The sequence below is a fragment of the Nanorana parkeri genome, unplaced genomic scaffold (assembly GCF_000935625.1).
Source record: "Nanorana parkeri isolate BGI_ZX_2015 unplaced genomic scaffold, ASM93562v1 scaffold55, whole genome shotgun sequence".
Classification (NCBI taxonomy): domain Eukaryota; kingdom Metazoa; phylum Chordata; class Amphibia; order Anura; family Dicroglossidae; genus Nanorana; species Nanorana parkeri.
This window is the reverse complement of record NW_017306323.1, coordinates 806,844-826,114: the sequence shown is the minus strand read 5'-3', so window position 1 is coordinate 826,114 and position 19,271 is coordinate 806,844. Positions and strand designations below refer to the sequence as shown.

General features: G+C 40.9%; 1 protein-coding gene across 1 annotated transcript in view; it reads left to right on the top strand.

Moving 5' to 3' along the window:
* The window catches only part of MYO5C (myosin VC), a 103,299-nt gene that overhangs the window by 72,621 nt on the left and 11,407 nt on the right, over positions 1-19,271 (top strand). The window contains exons 26-35 of the mRNA XM_018575964.1: positions 2,157-2,250; positions 3,871-3,934; positions 4,604-4,684; positions 7,774-7,954; positions 8,700-8,793; positions 9,774-9,834; positions 11,806-11,917; positions 14,442-14,529; positions 16,184-16,282; positions 17,502-17,656. Coding sequence (XP_018431466.1) covers positions 2,157-2,250; positions 3,871-3,934; positions 4,604-4,684; positions 7,774-7,954; positions 8,700-8,793; positions 9,774-9,834; positions 11,806-11,917; positions 14,442-14,529; positions 16,184-16,282; positions 17,502-17,656 — 1,029 coding nt within the window. The remainder of the gene's footprint in view (positions 1-2,156; positions 2,251-3,870; positions 3,935-4,603; positions 4,685-7,773; positions 7,955-8,699; positions 8,794-9,773; positions 9,835-11,805; positions 11,918-14,441; positions 14,530-16,183; positions 16,283-17,501; positions 17,657-19,271) is intronic.

The following is a 19,271-nucleotide window of genomic DNA, read 5'->3' as shown; positions in this document are numbered from 1 at the left end:
CTCCGATCTGCCAGCGCTGACTGGCGGAACGGACGGGGGAGGGGGCGGGTACAGCTGGCTCTGCCTATCTAGAGGCAGAGCCAGCTGTCACTCACGCAGCTGGGCGGATCCCGTCATCTAAGTCGGGATCCGCTCCAGGTGCGGCGTCTCAGTATACCGCGAGCTGTAGCTCGCGGTATACTGAGACGCCGCACCTGGAGCGGATCCCGACTTAGATGACGGGATCCGCCCAGCTGCGTGAGTGACAGCTGGCTCTGCCTATCTAGAGGCAGAGCCAGCTGTCACTCACGCAGCTGGGCGGATCCCGTCATCTAAGTCGGGATCCGCTCCAGGTGCGGCGTCTCAGTATACCGCGAGCTGTAGCTCGCGGTATACTGAGCTTAGGGCAACGGGAGGACGCTAGTTTGTGGAGAACTATGGGGAAAAACACTGACCCCATAGTTCTCCTTTAAAAAAATATACTTGTTGATCGAGTTCATAAAGAAGAAAACATCTTAAACACTGAGGTGATCCAGAGAAAGACAAAAAGAACATTATAAAGCATGGTTCAATTTGCTGTAACAGGGAATAAATTAATTTCTTATCCAAAAGGGAATCATATACTCCCTGAATCAACATTCTACAATGTTACAACTTATAGGGGGAGGAGCCAAAGGATTAAGCCGAGCGTTTGTCTAATCCTTCGAATCACTTCGACTGTAGGAAGCCAAAAACTTAGCTGAAGCGGGAGAACCATGTTTGAAGGGACCCCCAAGTTAAAAATTTAAAAAAAAGTGGGGTCCCCCCTATGATTCTCAACCAGACCCTTAACCCGGGCACTGGCCAGGCAGGGTAGGAAAGGGGGGGGGGACTAGCGAGCACCCACCCCTCCCTGCGCCATACTGGGCTTGTTCAATTAAAGGATTTGTTCAGAAGGCTGGTGTGTTTATTTACTTTTTATTTAACTCTTTAGTTAATGAGTAGGGGTTGAACGAACGCTTACTCATTCACAGGGGGGTGACATCTGGATGCCCCCTTTATGAACGGCGGTACCCAGATGCAAATGAGCCCCCCTGCACGCAGACCCCCACAACCACAGGGCTTTGGGGAAGAGGCCCTTGTCCCCACCATCTTTTTACAAACGCTAGCAACGCAGCAGTTGAAAATCAAATCAATAGGAAAAAATTGCAGAAAATTCAAAAATGGCTTGGCCAGCTGAAGGGTTAACATTTCTACCAGACCTAAAGGGGTAGCGAACACTCTCTGCTGTTCGGCCCCTTTGGCCCCCTTTAGGGTTGAACAGCAGCAAGTAGCAGCTGAATGGTCGCTTCAGCAAATCCAGATGTTGGATTGGCTGAGGCAAACAGGTTCTTTCCTTCGGTTCAGCCGAACGTGCTGAGGCTGTTCGGCTGAACTGAAGGAAAGTGAAGGGATCCGAGGGCAGCCGATGTACAGGCTTCGGCTCCCTTCACATCAGGTCTTTTATCCTATCGGCTGCCTGCGGCAGCTTAGTGATTAACCGCCATAGAAACACATTCAGCCTCTTTTTTAAGGAATGTATTGAATCTGAATCTTGAAAATCAACCTTATGCCTTTGTGGTGACCTTAAAGTGAACAACCTTCTAGTGAGTTTAATTTCTGGACATATATTTTACATTTGCCATTGTCTTATTGATTGGAATATTGTTTGTTTTTATTTATTATTATACAAAAATTATTAGACTAATGATAAGACTATTAGAAAGTAGAAGAATATCAAACTGCTCCCCACGGAAACCTAGGTTGGATCATGTTTGGTGGACAAATCTTGTTGACAAATTTTCTGTGACACTAGGCCACTGAACAAAGTCTTTTATTTATTTGCCTTTATCCGCATATAGGATTCAATAGCTGTTTGTTGTTTCTTTGACATTGACTGTTTAGAAAAAAGCTGTTTCGTTGTCAAAAACCATTTATGTTGACTTTAGTATTCTTTAGCACATTCAATGCATGTTCTGGTTTCCATATCTTGTCTGACTTCATTTGCTCTCTTTTGTCATGCATCATGACTGCACAGTCTCCAAGGCTTCACTAAGAAGATTCTTAATGCCGTATGTAATACAAATATATGACTACAGTTAGTACATATTCCAAAATTCTAATACACCATAATGTACATTCTATACTGTCCTACACAGAAAATACCAGAGTTTCAAACTCAGATTGAACGTCTTGAAACCCAGGTGAAGGAGACTGACAACCAGGCACAATTACAGAAGCAGGAAATGCGTGGTAAGATAAAGCACTCTCTGCAGATGCCTTGTTGAGTCCAGTAGAAATACACAGGAGGAATTTATCAAAACTGGAGCAGACAGAATCTGGAGCAGTTGTGCATGGCAACCAATCATATTCTCTTTCATTTTCAAAGCCTAACTGAACAAACCGAAGGGAGAAGCTGATTGGTTGGCTCACTTTTTTGCAGGGATTTTGCAGGGGAAGTTCGCCGTAACTTGTTGAAATTTCACTTTGCAAAGAATACGTAATCATGTGCAAGGAAAATAAAAAATAGTATTTTTGCTTGCATATTATTGGGTGATGGAAGTCAACAGAGCTTCACCTCATTCTCTAAACTAAGGGGAAACTTCACCTACACAGTGCAAATTCCCTTGCAAAGTGAACAGTATATTTACCTTTATATTTTCCCTTTAGTAAATCAACCCAGGGATGTGCGGTCAGGGGAGGCAGAGCCTCACCTAGTATTATGGAGGAAAAAGCTGTTAGCTTCAAGTCTGAAGCTGACAGCTTTTTCTCCATTCAGATCGGCTTGTAACATGTTACACAGCAGAGAAATCCTCCCCGCTGTGTAACCTGTCATGGATGGAGTGCTGTTGCATCTGGCTTTTGACAGCTAGGTTAGGTTACACAGCAGTGGGCTTCCCCAAGAGCAAGAAGTCAAGGGCTAGAGCCAAGGCCAAGAGCAGCAACAGCCACTACTCTGTGTTAGAGGCTCGAGGTCTGTGGATGGTTTGGACCAATGGCAAAGCGCCATTGGCCCAAGCTGTCCAATCGAAAAAAAGAAAATCGATCTCGATGCCTCACCAGTGACAAGCAAGTGAGGGACAGAGAGGCTCCTCCAAGTCTCCTCCCTTCCTCCTCCCTTTCTTCTCCACACATAGCTTGGTGCTCGGGTTGGGGGTGGGGCATAAATGGGTTGGGGGCAGGGCATGCTGGGACAGGGTGTCAGTGGGCTTGGGGCAGGGCTGTGGCTGGCAGGGGGAATGCCTCACCCAGCACGGAAGGTACCGCACATCACTGAATCAACCGCTATATGCAGTATCTTCCCTTTGCATGGAAAAGCTTTGCGGAAAACCTCTATGTTTGTTTGCCACCATCCAAACTTATAAAGTGTATGTAAACCTGGACAATAAACTTCTATTATTTGCTCCCTTTTATTCTGTTAAATATACTAATGAATGTGTTTTGTTATATCTGTTCAATAAACGTAAAACAAAAAAAGTGTTAATCCTTTTAGAAATTCAGAGCTGTCCTGTGTCCTGTTTACTTTGCTTGTGCTATCTCGAGGAGTCTAATGAGCACTCCCAGTTCTTATATAGGATTACAAAACAATTAATCCCCAATTTGTGGAGATGAGGATTTGGGGAAAGATCCTGTATCTTACCAAAAGGCAACTGGACAGGGCTGACATCATTTTTGGCAATTTCCGTCCAAAATGCTGTGTGTTGTCAGCTCACAACAACACTTAGAAGCTGAGTGCATTTCTGTCATATCAGCAGGTATTTTGCAGGGTCTTTAAGGGAATAAAACCTAGGGAAATGTGCATATACAGTATTGCAGAGATGTGATGCCTGTGTTATTTTGTATTTATGTTTCAATGAAGTAATTATGTTACAGAGAGAATGTCTGAAATGGCCAAACAGCTTTTGGAGAGTTTTGAAGTTGAGGATGTTAAAAACAGGTATTAGACATTATAACAATTGTATCAATAATTATTTATTGACTAATATTGTGTCCAAGTGCTTTCTATACTACAGAAGGTGTGAGAGATTTTGCCATGTTAGTGCCAATGTTTGAATTACATGATGGTTAGAAGAGACTGAGACAATTCTAAGGGGATTGTCCCTTGAACCATTAATATTATCTAAATATTTCATATTTTTGGGATACTCCCCCAGTAAGTGACATAGCTTTTTGTGAATATCATTTGTTGTCATATGCATTTCTATATGCTTGCTATCACTTTCAGTTGAGTTCTTTTACAGCTTGGATGATATTTTGATTGGATTTTCAATAGGAATTTTGTCCATTTAAGCATGCATTTGCAATCTGTATATATAATCAGAATAAATGTTACTAAATTGTTGACTACCTTTTAGAGAAAGAGAGGCTTCTATGTGCCTCAAAATATGAAGTGTCCTGAAATTTAAGCAAACCCTTTACAGAAGTTTGATAAAAGTCAGGGTAATAATATCAGACAGAGAGTTGACCGAAAGCATTGTGTGCCCTTTTGCATGTGTCATGTTGATGGTTCCACTGTCAGTGGAATATGTTAAGAGATTTTTAGCTAGAAAGAAAAACTTCAAATAACAAATACGTAACTATATATGTATACATTGCTTACCCGCAGACTTGCCCAAGAAGATATAGGAAATATAAATGAAGATGGAGAACTTTGGTTTGCTTATGAAGGCTTGAAAAAAGCAACCAGGTGAGGCATTCTTGGAACATTACCATAGTTTTCATGAAACTGGGCAGAAATTATGGTCCCTACTGCCATATTTTATTACGCATTTGCAGTAGCACTGCCTATATACATATGGTAACTACTTTACATATCAGCAACCCCCGTGGAGTAGACATAGGCGTTTTTCAAACAAAATCCTTCCAGTGTAATTATAAAGTACATGTATTAATGTGGCCTGGATTGGTGATCATGAGAACTAGAACATATCTTTTTACTCATCCTTTACCATGCTGGCGACGTACACTGTACGTCGTCAGTCACGAAGGGGTTAAAGTGACACTAAACTTAAGGTACTTCAATTCATCTTAAAAATGAATTGAAGTACCTTAACTATTAACAAAAATGTATCTTATTTGTGTATCACTCAGCTGTAGATCCTCAAATCATCTCTGAATTGGTGCTGACACTGGCCTTCCTTCTGGAGGGTGGCTACTTTTGTTCCCCATGGTCCCTGTGTGTGTTGTAAAGTAGCCACCACTCCAAGCTCACGCCTATAATGGACTACAACCTCATGTTTGTATTGAGATTATAATCCATAACGGGGGCAAGCATATCCTGTCAGTTTCAGGATGACAGCAGCTCTGTGCGTGGCAGAGCGTGGGATCGGTAAATCAATGATATTTACCGGTCCTCCGTGTGAGAAGGACAAACACAGGAGCGATTGTCTGATCACTCCAGTGTTTGTAAATAACTGGGGACACATAGTACTAACTATTCAGTTATGAATGAACAGGCTGTGATTCACATCACAGCCTGTTCATTCAAGATTTACGCAATGGGGAGAAGCACTTAGTACAGAGGCTCCTCCCCATTCAGAACCTGCTGATAGTAAATATTTTACTGAATGAATGGGAAGCCTCTGTACTGACTGCTTCCCATTCATTGAGTGCTGAGGCTGCTGAAAAAGAAATTGAGGATTTGGTGTCCTCACTTTCTTTTCTATTTTAAAAGGGAAATGTCAGGGGTCTGTTTGGATGCCAAGCATGCATGATGCCATGCATGCATGGCATCATGTAACGTCATGCTCCCCACCTCCAAGATGGTGGCACGCATTCACAGAACACGCCGGTGGCCAACATGGCCGCCGCACATTCTCAAACAAATTATTATGTGCCGGAATACATTTTTCGTATATCCGGGCAAATAGTAATTCATTAATTTACACGTAGTCTTGAAAAAAGGGATCGGCATGACAACCTGACACTTTATGTTTATAGATTCTTTTTTAGTTTGACATTTATTGTTTATCACTTGTTTGCCTTCTGTTGTTTTATTTGATACGAATACTTATATTGTGCCTACAAATTTAATACCTCTGAATAAAAGTTTATATATTTTTGTTTGTGGCTTAACAAAATGGGAGTCTTTAAATGGTGCGGATATTTGGGGAAATGGGTGTGGTTACTGGGGGTGTGACCACTGAGGGGCGCTGCGGAGCGGTGAGGGGGAGAGAAGCTGCGCCCGCAGCTGTCAGGATGGCCGAGCGGGGAGGAGATCGGAGCCGCTGTCATCCTGTCAGTTTCAGGATGACAGCAGCTCTGTGCGTGGCAGAGCGTGGGATCGGTAAATCAATGATATTTACCGGTCCTCCGTGTGAGAAGGACAAACACAGGAGCGATTGTCTGATCACTCCAGTGTTTGTAAATAACTGGGGACACATAGTACTAACTATTCAGTTATGAATGAACAGGCTGTGATTCACATCACAGCCTGTTCATTCAAGATTTACGCAATGGGGAGAAGCACTTAGTACAGAGGCTCCTCCCCATTCAGAACCTGCTGATAGTAAATATTTTACTGAATGAATGGGAAGCCTCTGTACTGACTGCTTCCCATTCATTGAGTGCTGAGGCTGCTGAAAAAGAAATTGAGGATTTGGTGTCCTCACTTTCTTTTCTATTTTAAAAGGGAAATGTCAGGGGTCTGTTTGGATGCCAAGCATGCATGATGCCATGCATGCATGGCATCATGTAACGTCATGCTCCCCACCTCCAAGATGGTGGCACGCATTCACAGAACACGCCGGTGGCCAACATGGCCGCCGCACATTCTCAAACAAATTATTATGTGCCGGAATACATTTTTCGTATATCCGGGCAAATAGTAATTCATTAATTTACACGTAGTCTTGAAAAAAGGGATCGGCATGACAACCTGACACTTTATGTTTATAGATTCTTTTTTAGTTTGACATTTATTGTTTATCACTTGTTTGCCTTCTGTTGTTTTATTTGATACGAATACTTATATTGTGCCTACAAATTTAATACCTCTGAATAAAAGTTTATATATTTTTGTTTGTGGCTTAACAAAATGGGAGTCTTTAAATGGTGCGGATATTTGGGGAAATGGGTGTGGTTACTGGGGGTGTGACCACTGAGGGGCGCTGTAAAGCTTTCTCGCATGGGGCGCCTAAGGCCGGCCCTGGTTATCTCCATTCCTGTGTCCAGAATTTGAGTGGCCAGCGCATGCTGATGGCACAGGTGTGCACAGCCTTTAAAATAAAGGTGTTGCGAAGGGTTCAAGGCTCCACCGGCCAGACAGGAAGGCTCCACCCAGGAGTCAGAGTGGAGTCCAGTGCAGCAGGGTGCTGCGGATTGAAAAAACCCCCAGTGTGCACACAACTGTGACTGTCTGGAGGTACAGACAGTGGGCTGAGGCCGGAGCAGCGGTGCTGTAAATGCAAAGCCAGGAGGCTGGCTGGGCATGTGCTGCCATGAGATGCTAAAGAACCCCTGAGAGGGTAATTACTTTATGTTTGTGAACTTTCGTTTAAATAAAAGTGGGAAGGAAGCCCTGAAAAGAACATGTTTGCGAGTGGACTCCGTCCTTAATGCGCTACCATTTGGAGCTAATCCACAAAGTACTTGAACTGATTTTTAAGATTTCAAGGGCTTGTTCACACCATAAACAGTGCGTTCCAGAGCGGTCAGCTGATGGAACGCACTGTGTCACATCTCGGGCCAGTTTCCTCCGCACACTTTCATATAGTTGGATTTTGTGCATGACTTTTGTGGAGTGTTTACCCAACATAATTCATTTTTGCCTTCTAGAATCCTGGAAAATCACTTTCAGACACAGAAGGAAGGTTACGAAAAGGAGGTTGAGCTGTTGAACTTCAAAGTAAACCATTTTAGTGATGACATAAAAAATTTTCAAAAGTCGTTGCAGGAAGAGAAGGATACAAATGATGCCCTCAGAGAAGAGATTATAAGGCTGACATCTGAGAATAAGGTTTGAATGACTAAAGACTAGGAAAATTGCATTTGTCTGTTAGTCCTCGGACATATTAATGACATCCACTGAAGCGCAGTGTTTAGTCTGCAGCAGCAGAGGAAGGTGAATAGAATAGTACTTGTGTTAAACGTTATAGCAAGGGTTTGGCATTCCAGCCGTTACGGAACTACAACTACCATAAGGCATTGCAAGACTCTGAAAGCTACAGGCATTAGTTCCAGAAAGAAAAGGCATGATGAGTTTTGAAGTTTTACAACAGCTGGAGTGTCTTGGTTGCCTACCACTACGTTATAGTCTTGGGACTCTGTAAAACAGGAATTTTGATAATGATATTTACCAATTAATAGATTTGATGTGTACCACTTGCAGCCAGCAAGTGGAGCAGTATGCTCTTAATGATCTCTGTGCAGTTTTGTGCTATGAATAGACGAGAATAGCAGACCCACCACCTTTCCTCTCTCCTAACAGAAATGGAAACATGTAAATCCACACAGGCTGCAAAAAGCATACAGACAGTGCTGGGCTTTATCATCAGGTAGTCCAGCATGGTTTGCAAAACACACCCTGGAAGAAAGGCTTATTTGTAAATGTAAAAAAATATATATACAAATGAGTAAAACATAAACATGAAACATGTTTATAAACCTGTATCTTCCCCAAAACATTATTCTTTATATTTCAAAATATATGTTTGTTAAAAAAAGATCGCTTAATCACATTGTTATTGCTTTTCCCTTTCAAGGCCATAACATCTCTTAATGATAAAATTTCTGAACTTGAAAAGGAAAATCTGGATCTCCAAGGCTGCATCTATGAACAGAGCATGAAAATGCCAGGTATCAGTGCATTGGACTCTTATGTTGAAGACTGTTATTACACAATTATTTAATGCTTTCTGTATTTTTATTTGGCTCCCCAGATGCCATTAAACGGGGTAACAGGTCTACTACTTCCTACATACTTACCTTTCCCATGCTTCCCCACTGGTCCATTCACCAACTAGAGCCATGAGAAATATCAAAAATGCCCAGTATGGGGAAGCGTGCTTTTCTCTCCTCTGTCACTGGATGCTGCCAATCATAAGGCTCAACACTGTCATCTAGGGATGGAGGAAGGATCCTTACTCTGTTCAAGCTCTGACCAACCTAATGCTTACACAGAGTTTTTCCTTATGGCTCTAGAGGATAAATGGAGCCGCAGGCAAGAACAGGGAAGGTATTAGTAGAGGATGAGGTGGCAGGCTATTGTGTCAGTCTGTTAGTTCTTCCTTAACAGGGGAAGTACAGGTTTACCCTAATGTTACAATAATATGTGTATAATAAGTGCACACAAGATTTATAGAATCTTTATACTATGCGTTATACTGGCCATAGATATGCCAATTTTATGGTTAATATATTGTATTTAACATTAAAGAAAATATTGGCTGGAGTTAAGCTTTGAGAGCTATTTCCTTGTACTCAAGACATGACATGAGGGAGATCTGCTAGTCTGTGTTCAGCCAAACTAAATAATAGCACCTGGTCTGTCTGTGCATTTTCTCTGTGTGACAATGCTCTGTTTAAATGCATTGTTTCTATTTTAGTAGCTGTAAAATAAGAGTTTTTGACACTAATCAAGCTACACCCACCCAGTCATGAGGTTTACTACTGTAACACAATGCTCTTTGTCAACAGAACTAAATATAAGAACATCCTTGTAGTTCATAATATGTTGATTTTGTGCAGCGCTTGTGACATAATTCTGCTGTTACCCAACTATTATTTTTCCGTGTGTTCTTATTTACATATGTTATATAATATTTTCAATGTTGCAGACAAAGGAGACAGAATTTTTAATCATAAACATTACCTGGAAGATGAGGAAATGTCACAAAAGTAAGTGATTATGTCACACTCCTTGTGTGTTTCCTCCTCTGCTCTTCATACACATGCAACTACTGCATATCTGTCCTCTTACTAATCTGAAAACCCTGCAAAAACAAATAAGAACAGATTTATAGCTTCACATGACTTCCAGATCTTTGCCAAGGAAAATGTCTTAATAGTGTTTTGGAGAATTTACAGAAGGACATCAATCAGGCACCCATCTACTGCAAATCAGGCGGCCTCTCATTTAGCAAAGTATATGTGCCAGTTTTTGTTTTGTATATATGTGACCTCTGCACCGACAATGCTGGGCAGACCAGCAAACAGTTTTGCAAAGGACTGACACATATTTAATACTGTATATGAGACTTGCACAGTTAAGAAGTAGTTAGGGGCAGGTTTTATATTGTCGCTGTGCTACTTTAGGTAACATTTTATTAATTAAAGTGCATGTGAAAATTAAGATTAAAAGTTGGGGACTACGTTGCTTTCTTGCTCACTAAACTCTGTTATCTCTGTCATGTACATGAAAGGTCTAAAAGTGAGTAAATTTCTGGTGATCCTTCCAGTCCCCTTCTGAAAAACCTACTTGTTGTTTTTTTTACTGACCACACTAGGCATGGAAGCAGATCTGTCCCAGCATGGTCAGTTTGTGCCTTTGCTTTCTACTTGAGAGCTACAGAATGCCATGCAAACACACAGTGTACCTGTAGTCCAGAAGTCAGATTACGTCTCTCTTACATTAAACTTTAGAATCTGTTGATCTGCGCTTGTGGATAATATATTAATAATATGGGAAATAAAGCTGCCACAATAACAGACTGAAAAGCCCTAAGAAATTGAATAGAGATTTTGCGGTGCTAAATCCCCTACAGTGCTTGTAACTAAATAAATGAACACTTTCATGTGCTGTGAACAATGCAAACTTCTATCTGTGACCAAAATGTCCTTAATCAGGAAATGTGAATAAACACAAATTCTTATTGTGAAGAAATAAAAAATAGTCAATAAATAGTAAAACAGAGAGACCATATGGTCTATCACAATTGTAGTAACAATATGAACCAATAATGACAGTAAAAAATTGAACCAATAATGACAGTAAAAAATTGAACCATTAATAACAGTAACAAATTGAAAAAGGTGTACCGCAACCATACGGCTGTGGGCCAATGCTCCTTCCCTTCCGCCAGTGCTGCTGTATATGCTGTATATGTATTATTATGTAATACATATACAGCATACATATACAGCATATATAGTATATATATGCTGTATATGTATTATTATATTATGATTTTACGGGTACAGATATTACAGCAGCACTGGCGGATAGACCATATGGTCTCTCTTTTTTTACTATTTATTTACAATAAACTTTATTTTTTCTTTGGACAACTGCGTTTTTCTGCTCTTTTTTGAAGGATACCTCACTTTCAATATTTTATTAATATTGAAAGTGATATTTAATGCTATATTATAATTTGTATTAAAACTGTGTAAAGGAACTTGAACAGAAGCACAATAAGTCACATATTTGCACTACTTCAGTGTCTATTCATCAGTACCCAAATGCGCACATGCTTGTCTTAGGAAGGGCAGGGAAAGTCCATACATGAGAAATATATAATTGTAGTCATTCAGCAACAACTGTTATATATATTGCTTTAAACCCTAGCTTTTCATACCACATGATAATTGGCTGAATGTGCTATATATAGGAATTAGCAGAAAGGAAAATGCAGGTTTACTTTTGTGTGCACATCTGTCATAATATTTTGCAGATTTGTTCCTTCAGTCCTTCTAATTTCCAATTTTTTTCCCTCATGTCAATCACATGTAGATAAAAAAATGCTTGATTTTTATCATTAACAAATCTTATGTCATCTTTTGGTTTTTATCCATGACTGCTTTTTATTAAAAAATATTGTTTATATTTTATATATTATGATTGCAACCCCAATCTCTCCTTTCCTTTAGACTTCAAAGGAGACGGACAGATCAACATGCAAATGAAGAACCTGATGGCAAAGTCCAAAAAATTCAAGAGCACAGCATTCTCCTAAAAGAGCCAAATGAAATGGACGGCCAGGTAAATGACTAAATAGACTCAATTACCAAAAGTATATCACTTTCATCCAGTGCATTATTTGCTTATTCCAACATTCAAATTGTCCTATGTTCAATTCAGTAAAGACCTTGCAGCATGCATGAGGTGAATATACCACACTGATTTAGAGCACCTTATGAGATGATAAAGTTATCAATATTAAATTTAGATTTAATATGGAAGAATGATTCCAGATGCATCATTGATGCAAGGATGAACATGAGATAACATAATAATAACTCATGTGGCTTTGGGAATTTAGGGAAACATATCCAGAGAGTTGTTTTTTTGTCTGCATAAAGAATAGAAAACTATCAGAAAAAAAGAAGCTCTGCAGGCCACATTATAAGGTCATATCACTTTAAATTGGCTAAACCAGGAGCCATAGTTGACAGGATTTACTTGTCTGAAACTAGGGATGTTCAAATTCCAGTTCAGATACAAGTGCCGATTCTTGGCATTTTCACGAGAACTACCAGGGTTGCAGCGGTTGCAGCTGGGACCTAGCCCTGGTACTCCACCACTGTCCTGAAATCATTAGTCTGTATTTTTCTAGAAAAACTGTCACATGACACTAAACAAAAATGTGTCAGTAATTGTATCTGTGAGTTCTTGGACAAGTGTCAGTACTTGTACTTGGTCAGGAAAAAATTGTACCGGTGCATCCCTAATATATAAACAGGGATGCACAAATCCCATGAGCCCCGTAGCCAATGCTTCCTAAAAATGACAGCTGCCTCCTAACTTTTGGGTTTTTCTCTAGTCTAGTCTTGGAGCTGAAAAAGTATCTGTACATACACTTGTACCAAGTAGGGTCCTTGGTATCTGTGCATCCCTATCTAAAACCAGTGACTCTGCCTTCTTAGTAGGCTGCATAACACTTGCAAATACAGTACAAGCTTTTATTTAAGTTTTTTGGGAAACAAAGAAAAGGAAGTAAATGGTGAAGTGTGTATTGACTGAAAAATATTTGCGGCATTTGCATGTCAACAAAAAAGCTTATTGTATGGTAAAGAATGTTTAGTCATTTTGTGGGGAAAGTTTAACTTCCTCGCAATATAGTCATCAAAGCAGTTAACAGAAAACTATTCTAATATCAGTTCAGTTAGGAATGCTCTGTTGTTTTGTCTCCTTATCTGAATGCTATATTGTGATATAACTGACTGACCACTTTAGGTTTGGGTCATGAAGAATGACATGTAGTGTTGAACTAAAACAATAAAAAAAGTTCAAGTCCAAACAACAGTTTTGATAGCAACCCATGAGAACTCACCTTCTTCTACTGTAATCTGGCTTTAGTAAAGTGAATTTAGCTTCAATTGTTTGGGTTGCAGTACTTCACACTTGGCATTCTGCTGCTTGCACTGTTATCTAAATAGGACCAGAAATGACAGTCCAGCAGCAAGTCAGCATATCAGGATTTATATATGCTGATGATATATACCATCGCCAAGCAGGGACATAACAACATCATCGCCAAGCAGGGACATAATCACCTAAGAGGAAACAGGTGCTACACTAGGAGTATTGTCTCCTTTAAACCTTGAAGTTCTTTATGGCCGTAGAGTGCATGGGTCTCATAGGAGGAGTGGATGAGTGCTCTGAACAACGTTGTTCTTTTATGAAAACAATTTGAGAGGTGATATTATGGGTGCAATACTTTGATGTTTTTTCAAATAAAGTTAATATTTTTATAATCAATTTACTGGTCTCGGTTTACTTTGTAACCGCTTTGGGACAGTGCTCCACACCTGGAACTCTGTTGCCTCCTTTCTTTTGCATATGAATTTTGGTTACGTAAACCTTGATGACCAATCACCACCCTACCAAAGGGGATAAATTATATATATCGGAGCTCCAGGGTAACCACACCCCCGTTTTTCATTACCAGGTATTTCCCCATGCATTATTGAATAAGAAGAGAACAGATACACATACACGTATAAATACATTTTGGGGGTAACATACACTTTTATTAGTGCAAAAACACATTTAATATTTTAACAGTTTAGTTATTGTTATAGACCATTTCTCAATCAAGCTCACAAACAGAATGCTAATGATGAATCAATTTTATTCTATTAAATGCTGATGTTATCATAAATGGCCGCCTAACAGCCCAATTCCATTTAAAAAAAATATATATATGAACAAAATGACTGGTGTCCATGTTTCTCTTTCTGTCATTTACACATGCAGAAGATTCAATCTTTGTTCCTGTGTGGCCGGTCTCTCAGCTAGTCATAGCTGACCAGATCTGAATGTGTTAAAAAGCTCTGCTCTGTTAAAGTATGAAGAGTGTTCTTCTTGGTATATGATGTGCTAGTAATCATGATGTAGTGTAAGAGTATATACACACAAAAAGATTAGCCCAAAATGAGGTCCTGAAATTGTAGCCGCACCATTCTTGCGAGAACATTTTTTACTTGTTTATATTTGGAGATTTTAGCAGCTCATCTGGTCAAAACTCTATGCTAGATACTATTTGTTTTCTACTTTTACATAGGACTTTGAAGAACAAGTGGATAAAAAGGATAGGATTATCAAGAAACTACAAGATCAGATCAGAGCTCTCACAAAAACCATGGAAGTTGGTGAGTCAGTTGTATGTACTTTGTAGACATGCTGTGGGCACTATGACCAGCAAAAGTTCAGTACCCTACACTCCCTGGGCTGCAAGATCCTCAAAAATACAACCCCACATCTAAAAAAGTTGGGACGGTGTGTAAAAACTGCATAAAAACAGAATGCAATGGTTTGCAAATCACATAAACCCAGATTTTATTTACAATAGAAAATAGAAAACATATCAAATGTTTAAACTGAGAAAATGGACCATTTTAGGAAAAAAGAAGTTAATTTTTAAATTGATGGCAGCAACACATCTCAAAAAAGTTGGGACAGGGCCATGTTTACCACGGTGTTCTTTTAACAAAACTCTCTACATGTCTGTGAACTGAAGGGACCTGTTGCTGGAGTTTTGGAAGAGGAATGTTGGCCCATATATGATTCTAACTGCTCAACAGTCCTGGGTCTTCTTTGTCGTATTTTCCGTTTTAAGATGTGCCAATTATTTTCAATTGGTGAAAGGTCTGGACTGCAGGCATGCCAGTTAGACACCCGGACTCTACTGCTATGAAGCCATGCTGTTGTCATAGATGCAGTATGCGGTTTAGCAGTGTCCTGTTGAAATATGCAAGGCCTTCCCTGAAAAAGACGTCTAGATGGGAGCATAGGCTGCTCTAAAACCTGGATATATCTTTTAGCATTGATGGTGTCTTTCCAGGTGTGCAAGTTGCCCATTGCATATGCACTAATGCACCCCCATGCCATCAGAGACAATTGTGTATATGTGTTACACTTAACCTTGAGTGCCCACGAAGTATCAAATTTGCTGCTGAGCCAAGAATTAGAGGATCAGAGCTTAGACAAGCTAAAGACAGACAGTTGTGTTCCTGAGAACAACTAGTGAGACAGCTGTTCACTACAGGACCAGCACCCAGTGCAATGTTCTGTCCAGCTCAACCAAAGGTTGAAGGTGATACAAATGGAGTCTTTTTCTCTTTTCTCTACAGGATTTCCTGTCCACACCTACATTTTCCAGCTTTGTTCAGTAGCAGGCACTTCCTATGGTCAGGAATACTTGTTATCAAATCCCTTAGGCTGTGGTCTGATTTTTGCAAGCGGTGCTTCCAAAAATTGGGTCATGTATATGCACCCTTATGGTTATTGCTAAGTAAGAAAAAAATAATCTGTAAACATAGCAACAAAACAACATTTTAAGATAACCACAGGGACGTGCCACATAGACTGGCAGAAGAAACCATCATGTGAGTGGATTTCTACCCCAAGAGAATCATGCTTTTTATTACTCTGCACAATATGACCCATCCCTTGATGTCACCCAAGGCATTGATCTTGATGCTGTATCCTTCCGATTCTTCTCCAAACTGCAGTTGGGATCATTATTGCCCATCCTCTATCAACCCTTTCCAATCCCCTGCTCCCCTTCCTGTCATCTCCCCTTTATTTGTAGCTATCATTTTTGCTTTTGCATGCTCCTGTATAGATTTGGAAAAGAGACAGTAATACTGGTCACTTTGTCTCTTTCTTCCAACCACTGTGTAGAGGTTGCAGTGAATGACAGATGGCTGAATAAGATTCTAATCTTTGTTCATAACTGAAACAAATCAGAAATTGGCAAAGTAGGGGCACCTCATGACATCTAACCAATGTGTTCTCTCTCAGAAAACCAAACAAGCGTGCCAAGTGTTTTTAAAGATTATTTGGGAATGCTGGAGTTTTCACCAGAAGAAGAAACAAGGCTTGTAGTCAGTCTTATCCTGGGTATGTACAATTGTTTCAGCATAACATACAGTATGTCTTAAGTGAGTGTCAAAAAAACAGATTATTATATACATACATTGTACTAAAAGCATTGCAACAAATTACATAGCAGCTTTTAAACTAGGACTGAAAACCTCTCCCATTCTCCTCCTTTCCTTTACATAGACGGGTAATGCTTTGTGGTTTACAGAAAATGAGAAGGCTTTAAACATTGTTTAAGATCTCAGTTCAGTACACAGGCAGTTACAAGGATGTACCATTTCTGACAGGATCAGCAGACATTATTCTGGACTTCAGAAAATTTTCTTAGCCTTAAAAAAGAAAACAAATGCAGCCTCCAGATCTAAGGACTTGCAGCATTTAATATATTGCATTTTTGTTTTTGAGTTTAGAAATATTGTAAGCAGTATACAGTCAATAAAGGTCACATATCAAAATGTGTTAAAAGAGAACTATGGCCTAACCTTTTTTTTCCATAGTTCTCTTCAGGGTCTTAGGAGGACATATACTAATGTCCTTCGGTGACCCAAAATGCTATTGCCTGCTATATGCTGAGAGCGCAGAACCGCACCGCAGCCAGGAAGGATCCCAACAGTACTGTCGAGATCCACCCCCCTGGCTGATTGACAGCGGGCTCTGCCTATCTTGAGTCAGAGCTAGCTGTGCCCGCCCCCTCCCACGTCCGTTCCCCCAGTCAGCGCTGGAGGATCGGAGAGGGGAGGGGGGAATCCCTGTGGAGAGCGGTGACTGACAGTGACCACTCCCTGCTGGGAGAGAATCAGCAGTATCTGTTTGCTGACTTCCCGATCAATAGAGCCGACCTGTGACAGCATCAGTGTTCAGTTTCACTCACCCCATAATTCTCCTTTAATTATAGAAGACTTATAGTGTTTCCAGGGACAGGAAACAAACAACCAGTGGTGCCCAAGCTACATCCCTCCAAAGTCAAACTTTTTTTTAGAATGTTGACCTGCTTATCCTAACCTGACTTAGGAAATATGACAGTGTGTATATGAGGCAATGTAACATAACTGTGTTTCTACTGGTAATAGAAAAAATATATGGCTTATAAACATAAATGAAAAGGCCGCCTTTTTGATTACTAATTGCTAGTAACATGGTAATATAGGCTTACAATATCAGTTTCAGGGTTCCTGGACTTGAACTGCACATGTTTGCTTGCTTTGTATAATGTGAATTCTTTACTCCATTATGACAGATCTGAAGCCACGGGGAGTTGTAGTGAATATGATCCCAGGTCTACCCGCTCACATCCTATTTATGTGTGTTAGATTCACGGATTACATTAACGATGCAGACAGAATCAAATCTCTGATGAATGCTTCCATTAATGGCATTAAACAAGTTATTAAGGTAAGGTTAAACATTTTCATAAGTCTTGGTTCCTACAATGTGCATTTTCAGGGCCTAGTCTCTCATGCAGCTATGTATGAGCACATACATGTCGCAGTCAGTATATCATACCAGAGATACCCTTCTTGGGACATTTAGCATGTCTGTGCACAGTCCGTACAAAATATCCACAGAAAAGAGACACAAGAGGCTTCATTGTCAGTTGGAGTCATGCCACTGTCCTTAGAATGTGATATTTGCAGACTACAAAATAGAAAAATACAAAATACAAAAGGGATGACTTATAATGGAAAGAGAACTCAAGTTGTGTTTTTTACTTAACACATAGGGGGTTAGTTACTAAGCTGCCAGAGGAATAACTGACCAGTTATTGGCTCTTCGGCCATTCGCAGCAGCTTTGTACGGCTATTTTTAACCGTACAGCTCACTTCCATTTGATTCAGCAGAACAGCCTAAGCACGTTCTGCTGAACCAAAGGGAAGAATCCAATCGCCTCAGCTGATGCAACATCTGGATCAGGTGAGGCGAACGTTCAGCAGTTTATTTGCTGCTGTTCCCCCCTATTTTCATAGGGCAGCAGAGAGTTAAAGGAGAACTATGAGGTGAGTGATTTTCACTCAACCTCATAGTTCGAGCCAACCTGTGACAATGAGACTGTCACACGTCGGCTCAATAGATCGGGAAGTGAGCGAACACATACCGTTGCTCGCTCACTTCTTGATCTCACTCACGGCTCCCTGCAGGGATTCCCCCCCTTCCCTGTCCGATCCTTCCCCCCCTTCCCTGTCCGATCCTCCAGCGCTGACTGGCGGAACGGACGGGGGAGGGGGCGGGTACAGCTGGCTCTGCCTCTAGATCGTCAGAGCCAGCTGTCACTCACGCAGCTGGGTGGATCTCCACAGTAATGTCAGGATCCATCCCGGCTGCCGCGGTCTCAGTATACCGTGAGCTGTAGCTCGCTATATACTGAGCTTTGGGTCACGGGAGGACGCTACTTTATGTCCTCCCGTGACCCTTAGGAGAACTATGGGGAAAAACACCCCATAGTTCTCCTTTAATTGGCGAATGCTGCTGAACAGAATGAAACTATCGTTGTAAAATGAAGGAAAAAAGCAAACGGCGCGTGGTCTCCCATTTCAGGTCAGTGAGCTGTCATGGCATGAAAACAAATGGGCGGTGCTAGTCCCGTGGATTGCAGCATCTTTGTCTTTGTGTTTTTGTTCAATTAAAGGATTTTTTCAAAAGTGTGGTGTCTTTATTTACTTTTGATTTAACTCTGAAATGAAAAGGGGTTACCCAGGTGCAGAGGAGCCCCCTGCCCGCAGACCTCCACAACCATCGAGCCAGGGTTGTAGGGAAGAGGCCCTTGCCCTCATCGACATGGGGACAAGGTGCTTTTCCAGGGGGTCCATCCCTGGAAAAGCGCTCTCCCAATCCCGAGGGCATGTGGCCTGGTATGGTGTGGGGGAGGGGGCGCTTGCTCAGCCCCCTCCCCTTTCCTGCCCAGCCAGGCCAGTGCTCAGATTAAGGGTCTGGTAGGGAATAACCCCACGTTTTTATTTGGGGGGGGGGGGCGTTTTATTTTTCTTCGGTTCAGCTGAACCAAAGGCTTTGT